This window comes from Manihot esculenta, chromosome 4 (assembly GCF_001659605.2).
Source record: "Manihot esculenta cultivar AM560-2 chromosome 4, M.esculenta_v8, whole genome shotgun sequence".
Lineage (NCBI taxonomy): Eukaryota > Viridiplantae > Streptophyta > Magnoliopsida > Malpighiales > Euphorbiaceae > Manihot > Manihot esculenta.
Window position 1 is genome coordinate 2,133,798 of NC_035164.2, and position 23,202 is coordinate 2,156,999.

The 23,202-nt window shown below is 32.0% G+C and overlaps 2 protein-coding genes across 4 annotated transcripts; one reads left to right on the forward strand and one right to left on the reverse strand.

Moving 5' to 3' along the window:
- Positions 1-886: 886 nt before the first annotated feature.
- LOC110613139 (OVARIAN TUMOR DOMAIN-containing deubiquitinating enzyme 12) lies at positions 887-7,637 on the reverse strand. 2 transcript variants are annotated; one of them, XM_021754104.2, is made up of 11 exons: positions 7,491-7,637; positions 6,124-6,576; positions 5,845-6,017; positions 5,270-5,343; positions 4,960-5,014; positions 4,520-4,594; positions 4,350-4,423; positions 4,215-4,263; positions 3,334-3,418; positions 2,065-2,121; positions 887-1,454 (listed from the first exon to the last, which is right to left on the reverse strand). In XM_021754104.2, the coding sequence occupies exons 2-11, from the start codon at positions 6,449-6,451 to the stop codon at positions 1,351-1,353; spliced, it is 1,074 nt and encodes a 357-aa protein (XP_021609796.1). In that variant the 5' UTR covers positions 6,452-6,576; positions 7,491-7,637; the 3' UTR covers positions 887-1,350. The 2 variants fall into 2 exon arrangements, with proteins under 2 accessions (XP_021609796.1, XP_021609800.1); XM_021754108.2 differs by lacking the exons at positions 887-1,454; positions 2,065-2,121; positions 3,334-3,418 and adding an exon at positions 3,425-4,065.
- Positions 7,638-12,476: 4,839 nt separating this feature from the next.
- LOC110613252 (ABC transporter G family member 28) lies at positions 12,477-21,595 on the forward strand. 2 transcript variants are annotated; one of them, XM_021754291.2, is made up of 14 exons: positions 12,477-12,991; positions 13,100-13,176; positions 13,886-14,161; positions 15,346-15,409; positions 15,498-15,644; positions 15,837-15,871; positions 16,088-16,161; positions 16,613-17,511; positions 18,543-18,839; positions 19,382-19,861; positions 20,027-20,175; positions 20,438-20,727; positions 20,818-20,960; positions 21,049-21,595. In XM_021754291.2, the coding sequence occupies exons 1-14, from the start codon at positions 12,729-12,731 to the stop codon at positions 21,203-21,205; spliced, it is 3,351 nt and encodes a 1,116-aa protein (XP_021609983.1). In that variant the 5' UTR covers positions 12,477-12,728; the 3' UTR covers positions 21,206-21,595. The 2 variants fall into 2 exon arrangements, with proteins under 2 accessions (XP_021609983.1, XP_021609985.1); XM_021754293.2 differs by lacking the exons at positions 12,477-12,991; positions 13,100-13,176 and having other exon boundaries at positions 14,025-14,161; positions 15,485-15,644.
- Positions 21,596-23,202: the final 1,607 nt, after the last annotated feature.

Below are 23,202 nucleotides of genomic sequence, written 5' to 3' on the forward strand. Positions count from 1 at the left end.
AATAAAAAAAATAGAACCTGAAATCTCTTAAATTCACTCATATGCACCTAGATCAATGTTATATATATGAATGCCTAAATATATCATTTTTGTTGAAGTATATAATATATATATATATATATATATATATATATATATATATATATATAATGTTGCTTTTATTTTCCCTAAACCTAACACTCCTCGGATATTTACGCCATCCACCATCCTCTTTTTCGTCTTTGACAATCTACTCCTCTCCCTCCCAGCTCAAGCATTTACTACCCTAAGATTCCAAAACCATCTTTTTCTCGCGGGTCGAGCCGCAACTCTCTCCTCTCCTTTCTCCTTCTACATATGCTCAATGCATCTCAGACTGCAACTCCTTACAACCGCTTCTCTTTCTCCTTCGTCCTCTGTCCATCTGTATGTTATGGAGAATCAAAATAGTAATGGAGATGTAGATCTAGATCTGACAGGAACTCCTCTCCTGCCTCGATCCTTCTGCATGGCTCAAGCTCTTCATCTACTTGAATTTTAATTAGTTGTTTTAAAATCCATTTTGTTGTAATGAATTTGATGGATATTTTTTATTGTGTTAATTTTTTTATAGTTTTTATTGTATTTTAATTGAATTTACAATTAGGTTTAATTTGATCTTCTATTTACATCCTTTAATGTTTAAATATGTGTACGAGTAAAAGTATTGTTTGGTGGTTGCTTGCATATTAATTTTTTTTTTTTAATTTCTCTCTCAGAAATTTGTTTGATTTAAGTTAACTCTCTTATATAGTTCAAAATTAAAACTTTCCGCTACAACCGTGAAAAACCCGCAAAGCTGTGGTCTTTTATCCAATAAGCTTGCAAGATGCAGAGAGAAAATAAAAAAGTAAAAAATACATGATAATGACTGAAAAGATGAGTATTACCACTCGTAATAAAATAATTAAGATACAATGTTGAATGCTGAGAAGCTTGTTAAAGAGATGGGATGATCCAGATCAAACAACAACCTGCATATTCCAAAATTCTGAAGAAATTTGCGATTGGTAATGAATAATTTCTCCAGTAGGTATAAATGCTTCTAGCCAAGCATGCAACTGCAAAAACTAGCATGCACAATTTAAGAACATTCAGAAAGAAACAACACTAGATAATAGTGGATAGGCATGAGTCAGAGGTTGCAAGAAACCTTGCACATTTGACAAAATAGATTTGATGGGGCAAAGCATTGTTAGAGGATCAAGGTAGCTCCCCTTCATGTGTTGTTCTTAAAATTGCTGTTAAATCTGAAAGAAAATTGGCATGAGAAAGCTGGTGCTGGTGCTGGTGCTGGTGCTGGTTCTACAAACTGAAATTGCGGAATTTGGATTAAACTCTATAATAACAGTCATCGGTATTATCTACTGATTCCAAATGCTTGTTTCGGAACATCCGCCACTTTTTCTTCTTCTTAGTCTCATACGTAGGCCAATCTGAGAGTACAATGATAGCTTATTATTAATGTTTACTAATGACTCCGAGCCAATAACTCAAAAACTTGTGTAGGCTCTTGAGAGAATCACATTTAATAGTAAAAAATTTGAAGCAACTAACTATATCCAGCTAACATAATTACATAATGCTCAGATGAAAAATCAATGACTGGCGTACACCCCTCGAGCAACAATTGAACCTTATTATAGAGAAGGCTTCTTTCCACGCAACAACTACCAGGCATTTGACTGATATTGCTTCTAAGCTATCATTATGGCTAGACAATAATTGAGCGCTTTGGTTGGGTGCTTTGAGTTTGAGTTCAGATACTAGTTTGCTAGAGATTGCCAACAATGCCTCCCTCCCAGTTCCCACTCTTTCCTTTTATATATATATACATATATATATCTATTTCATTTTCTTGGTTGCTATTTCCTTTCCTAAATAATTTTCCTTTCCTATTCTGGAAATCCTCAGCAATACTATTTTACCTGCAAATTTTGCTTTTGTGAAAGTTTCAGCACCTTCCTTAATTCTAAAGCAGCACATAGTCTCAAACCAAGAAGTTTAACTATTGTATCTGGTACCCATTTTAGAAGAAATTCTTACCTCCTTGTGCAAATATTGAGTTGTAGTGCACCTCCGCCCAGAAGCTTAAAAGAATTACTGCACAGAAGATGTATCTCATTAAAAATTCATCCGAGTCTCCTAAATAATCATCAAGGAAGTTGGCAAGAGAGATGGATTTTTGTTCATTAGCACATGGCTCTTGAGAAAGCAATAGTTTTAGGTAGCAGAGCAGGAGTAAACATAGAAATACAAGGGAAGAAAAAGGAAACAGAATATCTCTCATAAAAGTAAAACACCAAGGCTATCTTATTCTGAGTTGACGTCTATGTTCTAATTCCAATTCTGATTATCTTAATATGGTAGTATATCTCTGAAATAGCTTCCTGCAAGTAGTTTGGGATTTTTCCTTTCTTTGATTATTATTTGGAGAGGGGGAAAGGGGGGGAAGGATGGGAGGAGAGAGTGACAATCTTATTCCTTTCATACTTGACTTCGATAATGGTTCATCTCCTTGTCTGTTATCAACAGGAGATGAATAAAACACATGAAAGTAGGTATACAAAGACGAGAAACAAATGTTTTCACAAATCAAGCTTGCGCAAGCTTAATGATCAATAAAAAGTGGGAAAAGAAGTCCCAAACTAGAATAACATCCAATGTACTTTTTTCAGCTAGGTAAAACAAATCTTTATCAGAAATCAAATCCGTATGAACCAAGTTGGTCTGTTTGCAGACTTACTAAAAAAAGTCCAGGAAGTAATTCAGTTCTTTTGGAGGTAGATAAGGGCATAATTAGTATGGACATGCAGTTAAAACTAAACAAAGAAGGTAATTTCTCCTTAGCATTCCATTTCATATTGAGATCTTATCCTAAAGAGTCCATGAGTTACAGAAAGCAAATCATGAATGTAAGAACCAACTTTTTTGCAAATTAATATGCTAATAAAATACTATGGACTCAGATTTTAGGAATGTGAAGAATTTACACGCATGATCAACAATCTTATGTCTGCATTGTAAGAACGTTACTTCTTTGCAAATTAGTATGCTAATAAAATATTATGGACTCAGATTTATGAATGTGAAGAATTACACGCATGAAGGATCAACAATCTTATGTCTGCATCTACACAAGGAGTCCAAAAATATCACCACTTTGATGGATAGGAAATAAAATCTTGATTGAAAGTTGAAATTTTAATTGCTTCACAATATATTACTTAACAAAAAAATACAAATATTTACTACTGAAATTCTCTTCCAACCAACCATATTTTCAATTAAAAGTAATAAGATCAATTAGTATACCTCTTTTTGATTGTTGAACATTTGGAAGGATCTCAATGCAGCAAGTGTCCTTGAAAGACGTTATGACAATTATTTTGACACCATACTGCAACAAATTATTAACAAAAGTTAGGCAGGAGAAGCATCCACAATGAAGCATTTAAGCCTCACGGCATTCTTCACATTGGATATTGTAACCCAGCAGCATGTTTATGACTAGATTTGCAGCCATCCATGATATGCAAGATATTGTAACTCACCATCCATGACACATACAAGATAGTATAATTAACTAAGTAAATGAGAAGTTGTTTCCTGACGTTCAAATAATATGTTAAGAGAACATAAAATTTTCCCCTTTCTTTATATACCATTACTTAAATATTCCATTTCATGGTATTTCTTTATCAGCAACAGTGATACACCAAGTGGAAGTAAGCTGCTCCCCACCAAAATACCATACCCACTTTCTCCCATTGGTGCTTTGACTTCCCTTAAATTGTCATCCCCTTACAATAGAAGCAGATGCATCACATTATGGCAAGTGATGACACCTATATTTCAAGCAGAAATGATCAGAAACGTCGATGCCAATAACTCTCAACTACTTTCTTTTATGCGTGTAATTCTTCACTTCCGATTAACAAGTATGGCAATATGGAAATGTGCCAAATCAGCTCATGCATCAAGAATTCAAGATGGCATACGTTCTCTGAGGTCCTGATACCTATTATCTACCTCTCAAACTTTTGCCTGTTAGATCAGTACAAAGTAAATTTCAGCTACTGGAGTTCAGACAAGTAACAGAACCCATAAGAACTACTCACGGAAAGCATTTAACAATTTGAAAAACATGCCGGGGGGGGGGGGGCAAATCTAACACATAGGTCTACAAAGCATACCGAATCTGCCGCAGCCTGCAAAGTGACATGATCACCCCATTCACCACTCCTATTCCATCCACATTGCGGCAAAAGCAAGGTCAACTTTTATTCAAAGAAAATGATCATGTCAATAAAAACCTCCAAAAGAGATACCTGGACATCTTTTCCAAATAGTCACCATAAGCCATGGGAACATATCCCTCATAGGTCTCAGGATAAGATTTGAGCTGATAATTCATCACAAGATAATATGTCCATATCAACTACATCAGCAAATTCTACTGAACCCAGAAACTGAATTTTAAGTAAAAAGAATGGCTAACCTGGTTTACAACTTCTTGTCTCACAAATTCATGGTGCTCAGGGGTTAGATAAAATTGATCTGACAAAGCGCGGAACTGGAGACATAATTAAAGAATCAGTGAGAAAGCTCGTGAAAAGCATACTTTTTTTATTAACATAATTTTAGATAGTAACAGTGTCCCATAACAATTATTCTGATAAATTAATATATAACTAGCAATCTGATTAATTAGAAAGTAGTGGTACTTCTAATGTGGATAGGATGAAATAAAATCAAATTGCTAGTTTCCAGGAAGAATAGACATGAAAGTGTTAGGTAGAGACAAGAGATTTGATACAGAACCATAATGTAAGCACAACCTAATTTCTCCTCTTATAGACCAAGTATTCTGTAATGACGTTACCAGACATTACCATAATGTGAAATCCATATGCATGCTCCAAGGTTAAAAAAGCTCACCTGACAGTTACCATCTCCTTGAACTTTACGCTCAACTAAATCATACACCTGCAATCTGAGGAAAAAAGGTATTTCTATAATCATGTAAGTCCCATTAGTAAAGGGAAAGATATCCCTATTGTATATATCACCAACGTCCAATGAACTGAAAAATCATAATCTTATGATTCAAACAATACAGTAGTCACAGAAATAATTTGCTGATGCATCATGGAAATTGCAACACAGGTTCGTAAAAATGGAAAAAGAAAGTCTGACAAAGAGAATAAGCATATCCAATGTTATGGATTAAAAAATAAAGACAGGCTACCTGTCCAATAGCCTTTGATGATCTAAAGTTGCTTCATCAACTGAGGGTATTTCTCCATTGATTCTAGGAACATGCTGCAAAAAACCAGCATAAAAAGTTGGGATATAAATTATAACCCATTTTTAGGGTATGGCAATTGTTAAGTGTGCATTTCATTTTCAGTATTTTACAATGATTGAGGCAATAATTGGTAGTCAAGCCAACTCTATAGAAGTTTCAGATACAGAACAATAGAATGGACAGAAGGGATCAGACCTCTTAAAGAAGCACCATGGATAAAATATTAACTCCCAACATACTGGTAGTCAACAGTTTTAGAGACCACCACAGAGAAGTATCATCCCCAAACATACAAAACAAACATGCATAAGGCACCCTGAAATAAATCTATAAATCAAGAGTTTGAAAGAACTTCATATGGCATGAGATGCCAAGAATGAGAATGTGACTTTACTTTTTCTCAAAGTGACAGCTTTGAAAGACACCAAAGGGGTACAAACATATTACAAATATAAGAGAATCATTATGAGATAAAAACCAAAAGTGCCTCGACTTTGACACTTCAGTGCACTTACAGGAATAGGGACCATTTCATTCAACCATTTTCCCACTTCACCATCAAAAGCATACTCCTCTGCTAGCTCCAGTGAATATGACCAGTCTTCTGCAGAATGAGAATTTTCCCGAGGGCTAGAGCATGAACTAGAAGGTCCCACATCATTTGCCTCTTCCTGACCACCTTCGTGCCCTGCATATTACGAAGAAAAATAAGCATAAAGGAGTGAATCATAGAACCTCCCCATCTTGCAACCAAATAAATATTAAGATTCACATCGTTGTTTTTTAGGATATACCAGAACCATAGTTCTCCATAGATTGATCATTCCAATCTGGTTGGAAAGAAGAAACTTGCAAATGTTTATTCTCTCCATGTGGAGACTCGGGTGCTTCTGCAACTGAGAGTTGTGTTAGTTCTTCTTGAAGAGCAAGTGCAATAAGCTCATCATTCTCTACTGTGCAATATTCTGCATCATAATAGTCTTCCTTGAAAAGCTGCTCAGCATAATAATCTACATCATCTTGTGTAGCATTGTCACCATACATGTAATTAGAATAAGGGTTGCTTTCAAACAACTGCAGACCCCACTGAACAACATCAGAATCTTGTTCATGTGTAATCATTTGCAATATACAAAGCTTTTCCACTTCACACGTTTCACTTAATGGAGTTACAGCAATAAACTGTAATCAATCTCTGGTCAGTCTTGATATTAAATCTCAAAAAAAATGCTCTACACAGCTACCACCTGAAACAAATATTACAAAACAATTTTTCTGCATCAGATTGAAAATTTTGTTAAAATATGTGATAAGCAATACAAAGAAAACTTGAATTTGCAAGCAATTAGTGTCGATAAAAATCAGTAAAATTTCTTTTTTTTTTTTGAAGTGGTATTATTACTAACTACAATGGATTACATTATATAGATCTATCAATAACCACACAAAAATATTTGCCGTTCTGCAGACATGACTGTAAAATTTAAAATGCAGGCAAAGATAATTAAACTCCACAATGATCCCCCTCAACCTGAAGTGTTAATGCAGGCACAAGATAAGTCAAACTCTCTTACGATAACATCTTGTCTAGATAAACAATACTAAAAGAAAAAGGAAAACTTAAAATCAGCACATAAAGTTGATGGAAAGAAGAGGGAGGGAAAAAAGAAAAGCAGAAACATATACTCGCATTTAGGCATTGTTAAAAAAATATTAAAACGGACCACATAAAGCTCAGTGCATTCGAGCTTTTGTCTTACTCGGGTCCTAAATTGCTTCATTTTTCCTGCATTTTCTCAGCAACCAAACATATAGTACGCTATCGCATCCAAAATCTCCAAACATCAAAAATAAAATAAAAAATAAAAAATGAATGAACACAAACCTCAAAACACAAGAAACTGCACTTGAGAGATTATCAGATTTTACTCACACGCAAACATCAACAAAAATTCCCAAAACAAACAAACAAACACGAAGATCCTGAGATCACAGAAGAGAACATTTCAGTTTCCTTGTGGAAAATAATTTTTCTCTAATTTGCGTTTATTAAAATGATAAAACTTGAGATTAAAGATAAAATTAGTGAAGGCTCAGACTTGTATGAAGAAGGCGCACGCAGTCGAGACGCCACAAAATGAGAAGCAGTGAATGAACTCACAATGAAGTGACGTCAGGATGTAAATGGCTGTCCTTGGGACGTTTCGTTACGTTTCGTTTCGTTTCGTTTCGTTCCGTTCAGAGACAGAGCTTTTTGATGCTCGCTGAAAGTGAGAGGTGGGAGAAAACACATAACAGACGTCACTTCACGGCCTCTCTCTCTCTCTCTCTCTTCACCTCTACTGTCAGTCCCGTCCGGTTAGATTCCTTTCTTTTTTCTTTTTTTTTTTCCTTTTCTCTTAGGAAAAAAAAAGTAAATCCATTTAAATTTTAAACATTAAAATCGATTTCTTTACCAAAAAAAAAACATTAAAATCGATTTAATTGTGAAAATTTTCATCATAAATTATATATGCATTAAGATTATTTTATTATATAAACAAACACTATTTGATTGATTAACAACTTATTTATTTAATAATTTAAAAGTAATATTGTATAAATAAAGTGAATATAAATGAGCTTTTAATATATTATATTGCTTTAAAAAATTTTTTACCATATAGTATTGACATAAATTTAATTATATTTATAATTAATATTAAATGAAAAAAATAATTTCAGTCATGAATAATATTTATGATCAACACTAAGCTGTTTTTTTTATTCAGGATAAATATTAAGAATGTATATTTTTAATTTATAAATGTGATTATTTTATTTTATAATTGTAATTAGTTTGACTATTTTAACTCGTTAATTTTTACTTTAGATATTATTTATCTGTATTAAATTATTTTATTTAAAAATAAAGTATTTATAATGAATATTATTTTTTAACTCAGTAATATTTAATATAAAAATAATATAAGATACTTAAAAAATTTATGTTATTATAATATAAAAATAAATAATAATTTTAAAATATTAAAAAAAAGTACTCTGAAACTCAGTCTGGTGGAAAGTGCATCCTTATAATCTTGAGAGGTCTAAGGTTTTACTCTCCCAACCCTCTATTTCAAAAAAAAGAAAAATATTAAAAAAAAGATAAATTATAGAACGGAAAACATAATATTTTTAAAAAATTAATGTTGAGGTAAACTACTAGCCAAAAAATGTAAAGGATTATGTATAATATTTAATCTATTTCACATAATTTTTTTATTCATTTTAAATTATAGACTATTTCCTTTTATATAGTAATTTATTTATTAGATTGCATTTATTTCAGAGAAAATAATATTTTTCATATAAAATATATTCGAAGAAAATATCTCATCTTTCATCATTTAGTTGCACTGTTAAGAAAATAAAAATTTTAATAAGTTTATATAATGAATATTTAGTGGTAGTTAATAAATTTATAAAAGTTCAGAAAACGATTTTTTATTTTAAAAATAAAAAATTATTTTCTTTAAAAAATTTAATTTATCTTAATCATGAAAGTAATTTTAATTTAAAATTTTTTTGAGTGCTTCAAAAGTGAAAAAATACCAAAATTATTTATTTGAAAATATTTATATAAAATTAATAAAATTTTAATTTTTTAATATACTCTAAAGAATTATTAATTAAAAATAATTTAATAATAAAATAATATGAGTAAACGATATATTATAAAATATGATGTAAAATTATTGCTGCATATGTATTAATTATATTTTTTAAAAAAAATTATTATTTAATTCTTATAATATAAAAAAATTTACGAGTTGGTCTCTCAATTTAAAAAATACATTAAATTATTTTTAATATTTTAAAAAATTTATTAATTAATTATTTCATTAATTTTATAATTAAATTTTTTAAAATTTTTTTAAAATCTTTCACATATTATATTTGCGTAGTTTAAACAAGTTTGTGTTATTTTTAAAAAAAAAAGAAATTAATTAAATTTAAAAACATTTAAATTGAATAATATTGGAAGATGTGATTAGTGGACACTATAATTGTTAGGTGTGGGTTTTGTAACCGGAGGGATTTATTTACTAGTTATTTAAGAAGACTGCACAAGAGATTAAGAAAATGATTAAGGGTGGAATTAATTAAAGGAAAAAGAAGGGTATAAACCCGTGATTCATGGTCATGCTTCTTGTTCTACTTAATGCTCCACTAATTACCTTGTAGTACGAGGTTTGTAATAGATAATTATGGATTATGACCTTGTCTGATGCTTTGGACCACTTAGATTGCATACTCCATATATATATACATATAGATACTCGAGTTCGAAATTAATAATTTAAAATAAATTTTAAAATTTTATTTAATAAAATATAAGTCCATTATTTTGAAATTAAAGTCCGTTATTTAATAAAATAAGTCCATTATTTAATGAAATATAAGTCCGTTATTTTGAAAAATACTAAAAAGAATAATAAATTTATAAAAGTTGGTCCATTATTTTTTGCCAGTAAGAATTTGTTGTTATGTCTATCCTGAAATTAAAAATTTGTCAAGGAATATTATAAAAAATCTCTCCTCTCGCTCTCTCGCTCTCTCGCCAGCGAAAAGAACTCTGATGACCCCACCTAGAAGGTGATAGGGCCACGAAAAAGGTGAAACACATAGACCGTAGCCCTCAGTTTATCCAGTCTAGGGTCTCCTTTCGAAACAAAGTGGTAGCTTCTTCGGACATGGACCATGATAACAATGAAGTTTATTGGAGGAAATTGATTTTGATGAATCTGAGATTTCTGTGGATTCATCAGGAGCATTTCCGGTTATAACTTTTTCGGATGACCTAGAGAATTTGCTGGCAAAACGTTGGAGTAAGGCTTTGGTTCTTTGTTTGCTTGGTAGGAAAATTGGCTTCAAAGCGCTGTAAACACGGTTACAGGAGATGTGGAGTTCGGTGAAATTCAGTTTAAGAGATCTTGGCAATGGTTTCTTCTTTGCAAATTTTGCAGATAATGAGGGCTATCTTAAAGCTCTTCTTGAAGGACCCTGGATTAGTTTGGGGAGCTACCTCCATATGCAGCCTTAGAACCCGAATTTCGACGTTGCAACAAAACGTGATGGACACTGCTGTTGTTTGGATTAGACTGTTGAGTTTCCCCTTGCACCTCCATAATAAAAAGATGTTGAATCATGTTAGCAATGCGGTTGGTAAGCTGGTGAAAATTAAGAACACACATGTCACCTTACGCGGTAAGTACGCACGCATAGCGGTGCTAATCAATCCAAATAAACCTCTAGTTTCTAAGGTGGATATTAGAGAGAGGTTTCAACTTATCGAGTACAAGAATATGCCTAGCATTTGCTTCACGTGTTGTAGGGTTGGCCATTCTACAGGCTCTTGTGAATCTAACCGAAGCAGTAGTGGTGAAAGCTCGAGCAAGAATCTGGATCAAAGACCCCCCTCTCAGCCGGACACCACCTATGGAGAATGGATGGTGGTGGCGAGACGGGCAAAGAAAGCCCAAGTAAGGAAAGCTGATGAAGGAGTCATCCAAGGCGATCACAATGGGTCACGGTTTGACGTTCTGCGAAAGAATATAATACTGATAGTAAAAAGGACCTTATTGAGGAAACACATGCAAAATTTTTTGAGGAAATTGATTCTGCTCAGAACCCGAAATCAAAAGGGACCACCCGAGGTAAAAGGAAAGACTCCAAATCTTCCACGAGCATTATTCTGCAAGATTTAAACCTAAATGGGAAGGAGATCCCTGCGACATCCATGGGCATCATGTCTGGAGTTTCTTGTGGCACACGTTCTAGGAAAGATTCTGGTTCACGTGATCCCTCTTACATGCAGAAGTCCCATGTAAACATGTCTTACTTACCCTCTTCCCTGGATCCCAAATCTCATATGGTAGTGCGTTTTCGGACTCAACAAGGGCCAATTCCTAGAGCCACGGATCCTCAGAACAACTCTGATGGAACATGTGCTGAAAATCTCAGTTCGGAGAATCATGGCAGGCCTCCTAACCCAGTTTCCATCTAGGGGTTCAGTACTATTATTTCGAGAGGGTCTGATATTAAATTTCTTCTAAAATTTTTAATTTACTTCAGACAGTCAATTCTAAAATCAAAACTTAAATCCATTTATTGTATAGAAAATATTTTTTATATTTAAAATAATTTAAAAATAATCAATAAAAAATATTTTTAAAAAATTAAGTCATTTTGTAAAAAAATAATTTTTAAAGAATAAATAATCTTTTATATTTTGAAAATTTTACTAACATTGCTATATTAATATTTTTTATTTTTTAAATTATAATCAAATAATAAGAAATAAGTTATTTTTTTTAAATAATTTTATTAAAAATATTTTCAATGAAATTTTTAAATATAAATTATTTTGATAAAATTAAATTCAATTTTTATAACTAAAATTTTTAAGAAAAAAGTACAAACTTTTAACTTATTAATATGATTGAAATAGAAAATTGTAAAATTTTTGTATTTTGAGTAACAATAATTTTTGTTATAAAATTATTGAAATATCCTCAACTAAGGATAAATCAAAATTTTTTCTACAATGACATGCTAACTAATCAAAATGTGAATTAAATTTTTATTTGTTATGTTTAAAATTTACAATTAAATAATTTATTATTTAATTTATTAGTATAAAAGAATTTTTTAATTAATTTTTTAATTTTAAAAATACAGTAAAATATTAATAAAATATTAAAAAAATCTACTAATTAGATATTCATTAATTTTATATAATAAATATTTTACTATTTAATTTTTATAAGAAAAAAAATTATTAATTAATTTTTTAATTTTATAAAAATATAAACTAATTAGCTCTTTCCATTAAAAATATTTTAGTTTTTTTTTATATATTTTACAGTAAAAATTAATAAATTAATTAATTAGTAAAATTTTTAAAATTTTAAGAACATTTTAATATATTTTTCAAATTAATAGGCTAATTCGTTAGTTTTTATATATTATAGGGACTAAATAATAATTTTTTAAAAAAATTTAAATTTTAAACAATAGAAAATATAATTAATGAAAATTATATATATATATATATATATATATATATATATGGTTTTCCCACCCATTTCAAGCGATACAAACGTCCCCTGCTACATCGCCATTTCTTTCTCTCTGCCATTTCTTCCATGGACAAAACACCAACTCTGGCTGCGGCCCTCCGATTCATTGGCCCCTTATCCCTCCACTTTCATCATCTCCATAATCTTTCTGCTACCTCCATAACCAAGCTTCCAAGCTTTTCTTTCTTTGTTCTCTCATGTGCAATTTTGCTTCAACCACGCAGTGGCTTTCAAGCTTTTTCTGAGTGTTGCTCGCCTTTCTTGGGTAGAAAGATATGAGCAGAGAGAAGGGTATTGCACAAAGTAGTAGTTGTTTTGTCTCTGGAACCCATTTCTTTGTCGTTATTTTGAGTGTATTGTTATTGTTCTTGCAACCCATTTCTTGCCAAGATGTTGAAGGCTACGATAGCGATGGGGTCAATAGCAATCCAGCAGCGAAGGAGCTATTCTCTGAGATGGTTGTTAATAGTTTCTCGAATTTCACCTCCATCTTCAAGCAAGACATCAGCAAATACTTAGGTTTCTGCATAATGGACGTGTGTGTATTTGATCTTCACTATATCCCTCTTTTTTCTTCTTCTTTTTCTGAAGATATTTGGTAATTGATGGAGTTTATAACTGTTGATTAATTTTCCTTTGTTTGCAGGGATTCGGATTGGAATATGGCGTTCAATTTCTCTGAAAATAGTGAATTCATCACTAGTTGTGCCAGGAAAACCAAAGGTATGAAAATCAAAGGAATCAGAAACTCGGTTATTAGACTATGCAATCTATAGAAACATGAATTAGCTGGATATGCTTACAAATTCAATGGCATGGGTGAATTGATTTCTGTTTTCAACTTCAACAGAAGCTACGCAACTTGGTTCAATGGAAATTTTCCATGGAACTAATTTACAATTGGGAAGGAAGAGAATGTACATTTCCAAAATTTGGTTCATGAATTGGAAAGGAAGTTTTAGTTTTTGTGCTAAGCTAAGAGTAGGAAGCATTTGGGTGAGTACTGGATGAAGAAATTAATTTAGGTTTTAGCAACTAATTAAGCAGAAGAGAACATTTAAATGTAATTTATTAACTTGATGCAATAAAATTTAGAGGTTTTTGTTTTCTTCATTTTTTTTTTCTTTTTGGTATTTTCTCCTCTGATATTCTCTTATTTTCTGAGCTCAACATTGTACATTGGTGTTAACTTTGCCTAGCATTTTCTTCAAATTTCATTTCTTCTTAGATTAGTCGAATGTAGGCAGCCAATAGGAGTAAGGATCTTATGGTTTGAGTTATACTGATTTCATTATGCACTCTCCATTTTATTTTTTTTCCCAGCGAGCAGCTTAAATTCTTGAAATTTATCTTATGTTCATTACTGTAATTGAGTATCGTTTTTCCTATGCTAGTATCCTGGAAACTATTTTCTGGTATTTTGATGAATCAGGAGATTTGGCACAGCGCATGTGCACAGCAGCAGAAGTAAAGTTCTACTTCAATAGTTTCTTTTCAAAAGGATCAAGGACAACCCATTATATGCAACCTAATAAGAACTGTAACTTGAGCTCATGGGTTTCTGGATGCGAGCCAGGATGGGCATGTAGTGTTGGTCGCGGTGAAAAGGTTGACATGAAAAATTCAGAAACTATTCCTAGTAGAGCTGATGATTGTGCACCTTGCTGTGAGGGGTTCTTCTGCCCTCATGGTCTTACATGCATGATACGTAAGTTCTAAAAAGCTTTAACCATGTTATGACTGATATTGGGTTTTTTTTTTTTAATGTTTCCCTTGGTATTTCTTTTTGCATTCTTTTTACTAACTAAAACTTTCTACATGGCTTCAAGTAAAATCTTAAATTACTTTAGATTGCTGATGACCAATGTTTTATTTTTTCTCTCCATTTTCATGATCTCATTCTTCATAATATGGTTTTCACATTTCCATTCCAAATAATCAAATGTAAAATTTAGTCTTATACTTTAAGACACTATTCACCCTCCATTTTTGCTTCCTCTGACTCAATATTATATGTCACTTTCAAAAGATTATACATATGCTAATGTAATAAAAATACATTATTACATGTTCTGTCATCCTTCAAAAATTTTGTTGGGAATTGCCTTTCCAAGTAAATGCCTCTTTTTACAACTTCAAACACTTTTGTTTATGGAAAGTAAGCACAGAGAGAAATCTGCTGTCAGCTATTATTTTCCCATATTTCTGTGCATGTACTTGTTGCAAGATGAAGAAGAATGATTCCATGGATAGAGAAACAAAGTGATTGTTGGTTTATGATTGACTCAAGAAAATTTGTATTTTGGCACTTTAGAAGCCCCCTCTAAAAAATTCTCTTATTCAACATTTAATTTTGGATAATAAGGAAGACCTTAACTAAACATAACTGTTCAGATAGATAAGCCCAGGAATGAATACTCTGCTTGAGTCACTATCAGAAGCATTCTCTTGCAGCATTCCTAGTTTATTGCTATTTTTCCTGGGGAACTCCTAATTAATGTCCAAATATTTTCACTGATGACAGTGAAAAAATACATCATCAATTTACTGAATAGGGCATTCTTCCTGAAACGTTTAAGAGTACATCTGACATGCGATTGAAGGATGATCTAGGAACTTAACAGTGTTCTTTGAAACATTAAGATTACCATCTAAATCACATTCCCAGCAAAATGGGTTGAATATGGAAAGGATTAGTCTTTTCATTAGAATAAGTTACTGCATTTGGCATAATTTTTATTTTTATTTTTATTTTTGAATTGTCTTTCTTATTTAGTATAATACTAGATTTTCTCTCTTATACTTTATAGTGGTGCACTGTTATATGTTTTCTTGGTTGTGTTGCTGACCAACTTCTTTATGGATTGCCATTTTTCTATCTTGTCACTGAAGCATGCCCACTGGGTGCTTACTGCCCACTTTCAAAACTGAATGATACCACTGGCATATGTGACCCGTAAGTTCATTCTTATTTTGTACTCTACTATTTCTAGTTTCTTCTGCTTTATCATATATTAATAATTATTAGCAGCAATGTTTTGCAGATACAATTATCAACTGCCAGCTGGGAAGCCCAATCACAGTTGCGGGGGAGCAGATATTTGGGCTGATATTTTGAGTAGTAGAGAGATATTTTGTCCAAAAGGATCATATTGTCCATCCACAATCCAGAAGCTTTCTTGCAGTAGTGGGTATTGATAACTATCCCAAAACTTCCAGCACATATCTATAGAGTTGAAAGTTACAGCTCTTTCTTTGTTGCATGTTTTTAATTTGTCTCTCTAAAACTTGCCCCTTCACCTTGAATGTTATTGTCAACATTCCTTTTCCCTTTTCTTTATAAATTACTGATGGAACTTCTCTTTTTTTTTTCCTTGATTCAGATATTACTGCAGGACTGGTTCTACATCTCAAGCAGGTAGGTCTTTTTGGCTTTAAACACCCTTCCCTAATCAGTAATAGGTGTTAAACCTTGGATCTCTGACTTTAACAACCAAATTCTAGCCATTGGGATTGGCATGTCCCTTAGGGACTTCCTACTATGAAAAGGATCTATACGTTTAAAATTAAAGTTTGATATAATTAACATGTTAATTGTTGTAGCTGCATATAACTTTTATTGATGACCTTGCAGGGTGTTTTCGGTTGGCAACTTGTGATCCAAAATCATCAAATCAAAATATCACTGCATATGGCATCATGATTTTTGTGAGTGACAGTTCCATAATTATTTCATTTGCTCTATCAACTGTTTCTGTCAATTAAATTTCAAATTTGGTTTATCTTTTTGAGATTAGTGTTTAATCTACTGGTTGCAATCAAGCTTTAGAGGGTTTTATCATGGGGTAATTATGATAAGAAATGGACATAGGAAGATAGAATATTAGTAAAATGAGTAAAGAATGTTTTAAGGACTGTAATTAATGGTGACTTCTTTTAAAGGCTCAAGTGAAAACAAATTACCTCATGTTTCCCATATGCATTTTCTTTTCATCTACCAAAATATTGGTCAAATGTTTGGACATTCTAGTAATCTATGTTCTTGGAACCATCAGACATTCTGTGATCTCAATCATGCATATAATTTCAGCTCAACGTGCATGTAAAAATTATCCTGTACGTACATCTATCAGCTCTGACATTTCACTTATCAATGTAGGCTGGATTGAGTTTTCTGCTACTTATTATTTATAACTGTTCTGATCAAGTTCTTGCTACTCGAGAAAGAAGAGAAGCAAAAACTAGGGAGAAAGCAGTTCAAAGTGTGAGAGAAACAGTTCAAGCACGTGAAAAATGGAAGGATATTGCCAAAAAGCATGCAATTGACCTGCAAAGTCAATTATCACGCACATTTTCTCGTGCAACATCTGCAAAAAAAGCTGATGTTGTGAAGGGTACTGGTCAAGCTAAACCTGGAACGGATGCTGCCTTGCAATCCATTTCTGGAGCCAGTTCATCTGCACCAACAAAAGGAAAGAAAAAGGACAAAAATAACCTAACAAATATGCTGCATGAAATTGAAGCTAACCCTGAGGGTCATGAAGGCTTCAATCTGGAGATTGGAGATAAAAATATCAAAAAGCATGCACCAAAGGGTAAACAGTTGCAGACTCAGAGTCAAATGTTCAGGTATGCATATGGACAGATCGAGAAGGAAAAGGCTATGCAGGAGCAGAATAAGAACTTGACCTTCTCTGGGGTCATTTCCATGACTAATGATATTGAAATCAGGAAAAGGCCTACGATTGAGATTAGTTTTAAGGACCTAAGCATCACTTTGAAACGTAAAAAAAGACATCTGCTAAGGGGTGTGACGGGGAAATTATCACCTGGGAAAGTTTCTGCTGTCATGGGCCCATCTGGGGCTGGAAAAACGACATTTCTTTCTGCTTTGACTGGAAAAGCAACTGGGTGCCAGGTGTCCGGTACGGTTCTTGTAAATGGCAAGGCAGAGCCAATCCAAGCGTACAAGAAAATCATTGGTTTTGTGCCTCAGGATGATATTGTGCACGGAAACTTGACGGTGGAGGAGAATCTCTGGTTCAGTGCAAGGTGCAGGTATGCAACAGTAAATTCAATCAATGCAGGTTGAATATTATCAAGCCTTTAATGGGCGAGTCCAAAGCGTTTCTCTAATAATTTGATGCCAACCAACACAGTGGTAGCATTAATTGCATCTAACATATTTTTCTAGCATATAACCTATTTGTAGTTGTACTTGCATCTAAGAAAAAATAGAATTAGGACATAAATTTTTGAAAGTTACAAAAGCACCTGGCTTTCATGTAACAGTGAAACAGCTGATCCTGTGAATGGCGTTTGAGGATAAATAAGAGACTTAATATATCTGCATTTCAGATATATATTTGAAATAATCCAACTTTTAAGCTCATGTTATTGTTAAAATATTATGTGGGCATTTACCCAGAAATGGAAGTTAAGAGTGCCTCACTGTCCCAGTTATTATGGCTGTGCATTCTGCAGCTGCTTTGTTCAATTTCTGTCTTGCTCTATTTGAACCTGAACACTGTGGCATCTAGGGGTGAGCATTCGGTCGGTTCGGTTCAAAACCGAATCGAACCGAATAAACCGAAATTTTAGTGTTTATGAAAACCGAATCGAACCGATTTTGATCAGAAACCGAATCGAACCGAACCGGTCTGATTCGGTTCGAATCGGTTCGGTTTGATCGGTTTCGATTTTTAATAATTTTTTTATTTTTTACACTTTATTTTTAATATTTTAAAATTTAATTAAAATATTTTAATTTTAATATGATTTAATTTCTCTATAGTATTGAAAAAAAATATATTATTATCACTAATCGGTTCGGTTCGGTTTTTTTGGTTTTTTTCTGATCAAAACCGAACCAAACCGAAATTTCTGAAATTAAAAACCGAACCGAACCGAAATGTATAAAAAACCGAACCAAATTTTCAAATCGATTCGGTTCGGTCGGTTTTTTCGATTTGAACAGAGTACTGCTCAGCCCTAGTGGCATCCAGTTGTAGATTCATACATACTGGAACTAGCAACAGTTTCTTTTTGCCATTTTTGTTTTGTTTGTGACTGGATTTTTGTCGCTGTAGACTCTCTGCTGATCTACCAAAACCAGAAAGGGTTTTAGTTGTTGAAAGAGTCATTGAGTCCTTAGGACTGCAGCCAGTGCGGGATTCTCTGGTTGGGACAGTGGAGAAGAGAGGAATCTCTGGAGGTCAAAGAAAACGAGTAAATGTTGGGCTAGAAATGGTTATGGAACCTTCACTTCTGATATTAGATGAACCCACATCTGGTTTGGACAGTTCATCTTCCCTTTTACTGATTAGAGCTCTTCGACGTGAAGCTCTTGAGGGAGTAAATATTTGCATGGTTGTCCACCAACCAAGGTAAGTATATGCTTTACATTACAGGAACACAGAATGCTGTCCATTTATTTATTTTTTCTTCATACATATTTTTGTCCATCTTTCTATAAGTAAAGATTTAGAGTATATCATATATTTTCTAGGTAAAATACTATTTAGTCCTTTTGTTATGGAGAAACACATTAATTAGTCCGTCGATTTTAAAAAATACACTAAAACGTCCCTAACATTTTAAAAAGACTACTAGTTAGACTCTCCGTTAATTTTAGCTGATAAGTGTTTTACTATTTAATCCCTATAATTTAAAAAAAAACTCGTTAATTGGTCTCTCAAGTATTAATTAGTTTTTTTGTACCGGATAGTACAACATTTTAGACTTTTTTGCAATACTTAAAATTTAAAACTAATGGAGAGACCAATTAGTAAATTTTTTAGAATGTCAGGATGTAATGTATTTTTCAAAACAGAAGGATTAACTAATGGGTTTTTTTATAATATAGAGACTAAATAGTAAATTTTCCTATTTTCTAAATAAGAAAAATAATATTTTCCCCTTTCTTCAGCTATACATTGTTCAGCATGTTTGATGATTTGATACTTCTGGCAAAGGGTGGCCTGACAGCATATCATGGACCAGTAAAGAAAGTTGAAGAGTACTTTGCTGGCCTTGGGATTACTGTACCTGAGCGTTCAAATCCTCCAGATTACTTCATTGACATCTTGGAGGGGATAGTAAAACCTAGCTCTGATGTGAACTACAAACAGCTTCCAGTTAGATGGATGCTTCATAATGGCTACCCAGTTCCTATGGATATGCTGCAGAGTATTGATGGACCGGAAGCCTCAGGTGATTCAACTAATGATGCTAATCCAAGTGAAGCTGGATCTGAACCACAGTCTTTTGCCGGAGAGTTTTGGCAGGATGTGAAGACTAATGTTGAGTTGAAGAAAGACAATATAGAAAGCAATATCACAACCACAGATGACAAATCCAACCGGAAAACCCCTGATGTTTTTCAGCAGTACAGATATTTCCTGGGGAGGTAAGGCTAATATTTATTTTTCATAAATATGTAGCGAGGAATTATTATGTGAATTTGGATTTGCTGAACAATAGGACTTTTTGAGTGAAAAGCTTTGGTTCTAGTAGTTTCAAATTCATCTTAATGATTCAAACATTAAGTTCTCATTCTGTTTTTTCTTTGCAGGATTTGCAAACAGCGGCTAAGAGAAGCAAGAACACAGGCAGTAGATTTTTTGATTTTATTACTAGCAGGAATATGCTTAGGAACATTAGCTAAAGTGAGCGATGAAACTTTTGGAGTGATTGGTTACACATATACTGTCATTGCAGTCTGTAAGTTAAAATCCTTAAAACTAGTTTTCTGTACATGAAAGTAACCGCAGCTTTAATTTGATTTGGCCTTTACTAGGTGCCTCAAACTTTGAATAAGAATGCGTAATGCCTTGTAATGAAAAGGACAAAAAAGTTCACGTCTTAAAAATGTCATACAGTAAAATGTAATTCTCAATCAGACTGCTTAATAAGGTCCCCTTATCAAGAAATCTTTCGTACAAGTTTCCATTTCTGACCAACCTCATATTCTGATTGATTTCAGCTCTACTCTGCAAGATCGCAGCTTTGAGATCATTTTCTTTGGATAAGCTACATTATTGGAGAGAAAGTGCTTCTGGCATGAGCAGCATGGCTTATTTTCTTGCAAAGGATACTGTTGATCATTTCAACACACTTGTCAAGCCACTAGTGTACCTATCAATGTTCTACTTCTTCAACAATCCAAGATCATCGTTCACAGATAATTATGCAGTTCTCATTTGTCTGGTGTATTGTGTGAGTGGGATAGCTTATGCATTAGCCATTCTCTTCGAGCCAGGTCCAGCTCAACTTGTGAGTATTTTGAGTAGTTTACACTGATCAAGTTCCTATACATATACACAAACAAGCAAGTGCATATTAAGCTATCTTTGTGTCATGCAGTGGTCAGTGCTTGTTCCAGTTGTTTTGACCTTAATAGCAACTCAAGGTGAAGACCGTGAAGACAGTAACTTTGTTAAGAAACTATCAGACTTTTGTTACACTAAATGGGCATTGGAGGCATTTGTCATAGCAAATGCTAAAAGGTTTGTGATACTATACTTCCTGATTTGTGGTAATTAATCTTCATGCATATGCCAGCTTAATCTTGATCTACTCTGCCTTAACTTTCAGATATTATGGTGTATGGCTGATAACGCGATGTGGTTCGCTTATGGAAAGTGGTTATGATCTCAATCATTGGTATCGTTGCTTAATCTTCCTCGTTATTTTCGGCTTAGGTAGTCGTATTATTGCCTTTTTTATCATGGTCACCTTCCAAAAGAAGTAAATTCAACATTTCTGTGCTCCATCCTTACTGTACAAAGTAGAAAAGATCAAAGCCAGACAATCCTCTTGAGGTAGAAACTTATATAGGCACTGTAACATACTGAGAAAAGTACAGTATAGTCCTTGAAGAAGATGGGGATTGCTTGGAGTCCTCAAAACCTGTATAAAGGAACAAAATCAGTACAGAATTATGTGGATATAGATGAGTGCAGCAATGTAAATCGACTAAGATAACTTCGTTTGAGCATGATGATTTTGTGTAAAGGGGTCATCTTTTTTTTACGACAAATATAAAGAGTAGGAATTTAGTGAACAAGGCAGCCCAATACTAGTCTTTTCTCCTCTCTCTCCGGCCCGCCCACGGCATTTCCCCCTTGTTCTCTTTGCTTTTTTCGGGCTTTGCTTTTATTTTTAGGTAAATTTCATCTAGGATCACTAAATTTTAATCACTTATTCATTATAATTACTAAATTTATTTTGAAAAAATTATCAACGAATAAATATTTACATAAAATAGTCATTCTGGTGAAATATATACGTGGTTTAAATTAATAATAAAAAAATTTATTTATCACATAATATAAAAAAAAATATCTTTTTGGCCACTTAATTAAATTTATAAAAAATCCTCTCCCTCTTATACTTTTTCGTTATAAATTATTTAAAAAATCCATTAAAATAAATCTTGCAAAAATTAAAACGTTATTTTCATATATAAAAATTATTTATTGTAAAAAAAGTTGTAATAGTTATTGTCATTTGAACTCTCCTTAATTTCATTAATACAGTTTTTTTTTCTTCCTAAAAAACTTATAGACTTGCATTTTTTTTATATTTTTAATCACATCAAATTAAAAAAAAAAAACACTAATGCAAATTGTTTTTTTTATGATACCTGCTGTCAGTTTTCATATTTTTGATATATATATATATATATATATATATATTTTACATTTAAGTGAGTAGGCTGTAAGTACTTTTTACAAAATTAATTAAATATTTTTCTAATTAAAAATATATGAATAAATTTATAAAAAATATAATCTAATAATTAATCTATAATTGATATTTTTTAATTGTATAATTAAAAATAATAAATATATATTATTAATATTTTGTATTGTTATATATAAATTATAAAATAAAAATATATTTGGATTACTGTGGAATTTCCATCAATAAAATTTAAAAATTTAAAGATTAAGAGTTTATAGTAGTTAAAATTTTTTATTATTATTATTATTTAAAGCTATATAGGATATAATTCACATCTCATGAGTGACTATTTTAAAAAATTATTTAAATATTTATAATTTTTATAAAATAAATTAAAATATTTATAATTTTTATGAAATAAATTAAAATTCAATGAGGTGAAAATTATCTCCTTTATTCGTTTTTAATTTTAAAGGCTCCGTTTGTTTGTGAATTTTCTATAAAAAAATATTTTTGTAGAAATATTTTCTAACAAATTAACTTATTTTTTATTATTTAATTTTAATTTAAAAAATAAAATATATTAAAAAATTTTATATAGAAGTTTTAATAATATTTTCAAAATAAAGAAAATGATTTTATCTTTTCAAAAAAGCTATTTTTTTAAAATGATTTATTTTTTTCTTTAATTAGGAAAATATTTTCTATTTACTCATTTTTTTAGTGTCAAATATTTTTTTTAAAAATATTTTCCAGCTAATTTAATATTACTATCTCGTTTGAGCATGGTTGGCTTAATGTACGGTATAAAAAAAAGGCTTGTGTTTGAAGATTTTATCTTAGTAAATAGATTTGCACATTAAGACCTTGCTCATGAAGAAATGAGTCACAGCTCTTCAATTTCCCCCTATGCATTAGTGATGAATACTACGTTATGAAATATTAAATGCAGTTTGAAGAAAAATTGTTTGTTTAATATCCTTCTGGCATCAACCTAAACTAGAGCAGTTTGTTAGGTAAGCTTTATATTCTCTTTAGGGAATAAGTCTAAATCCTCTAAGG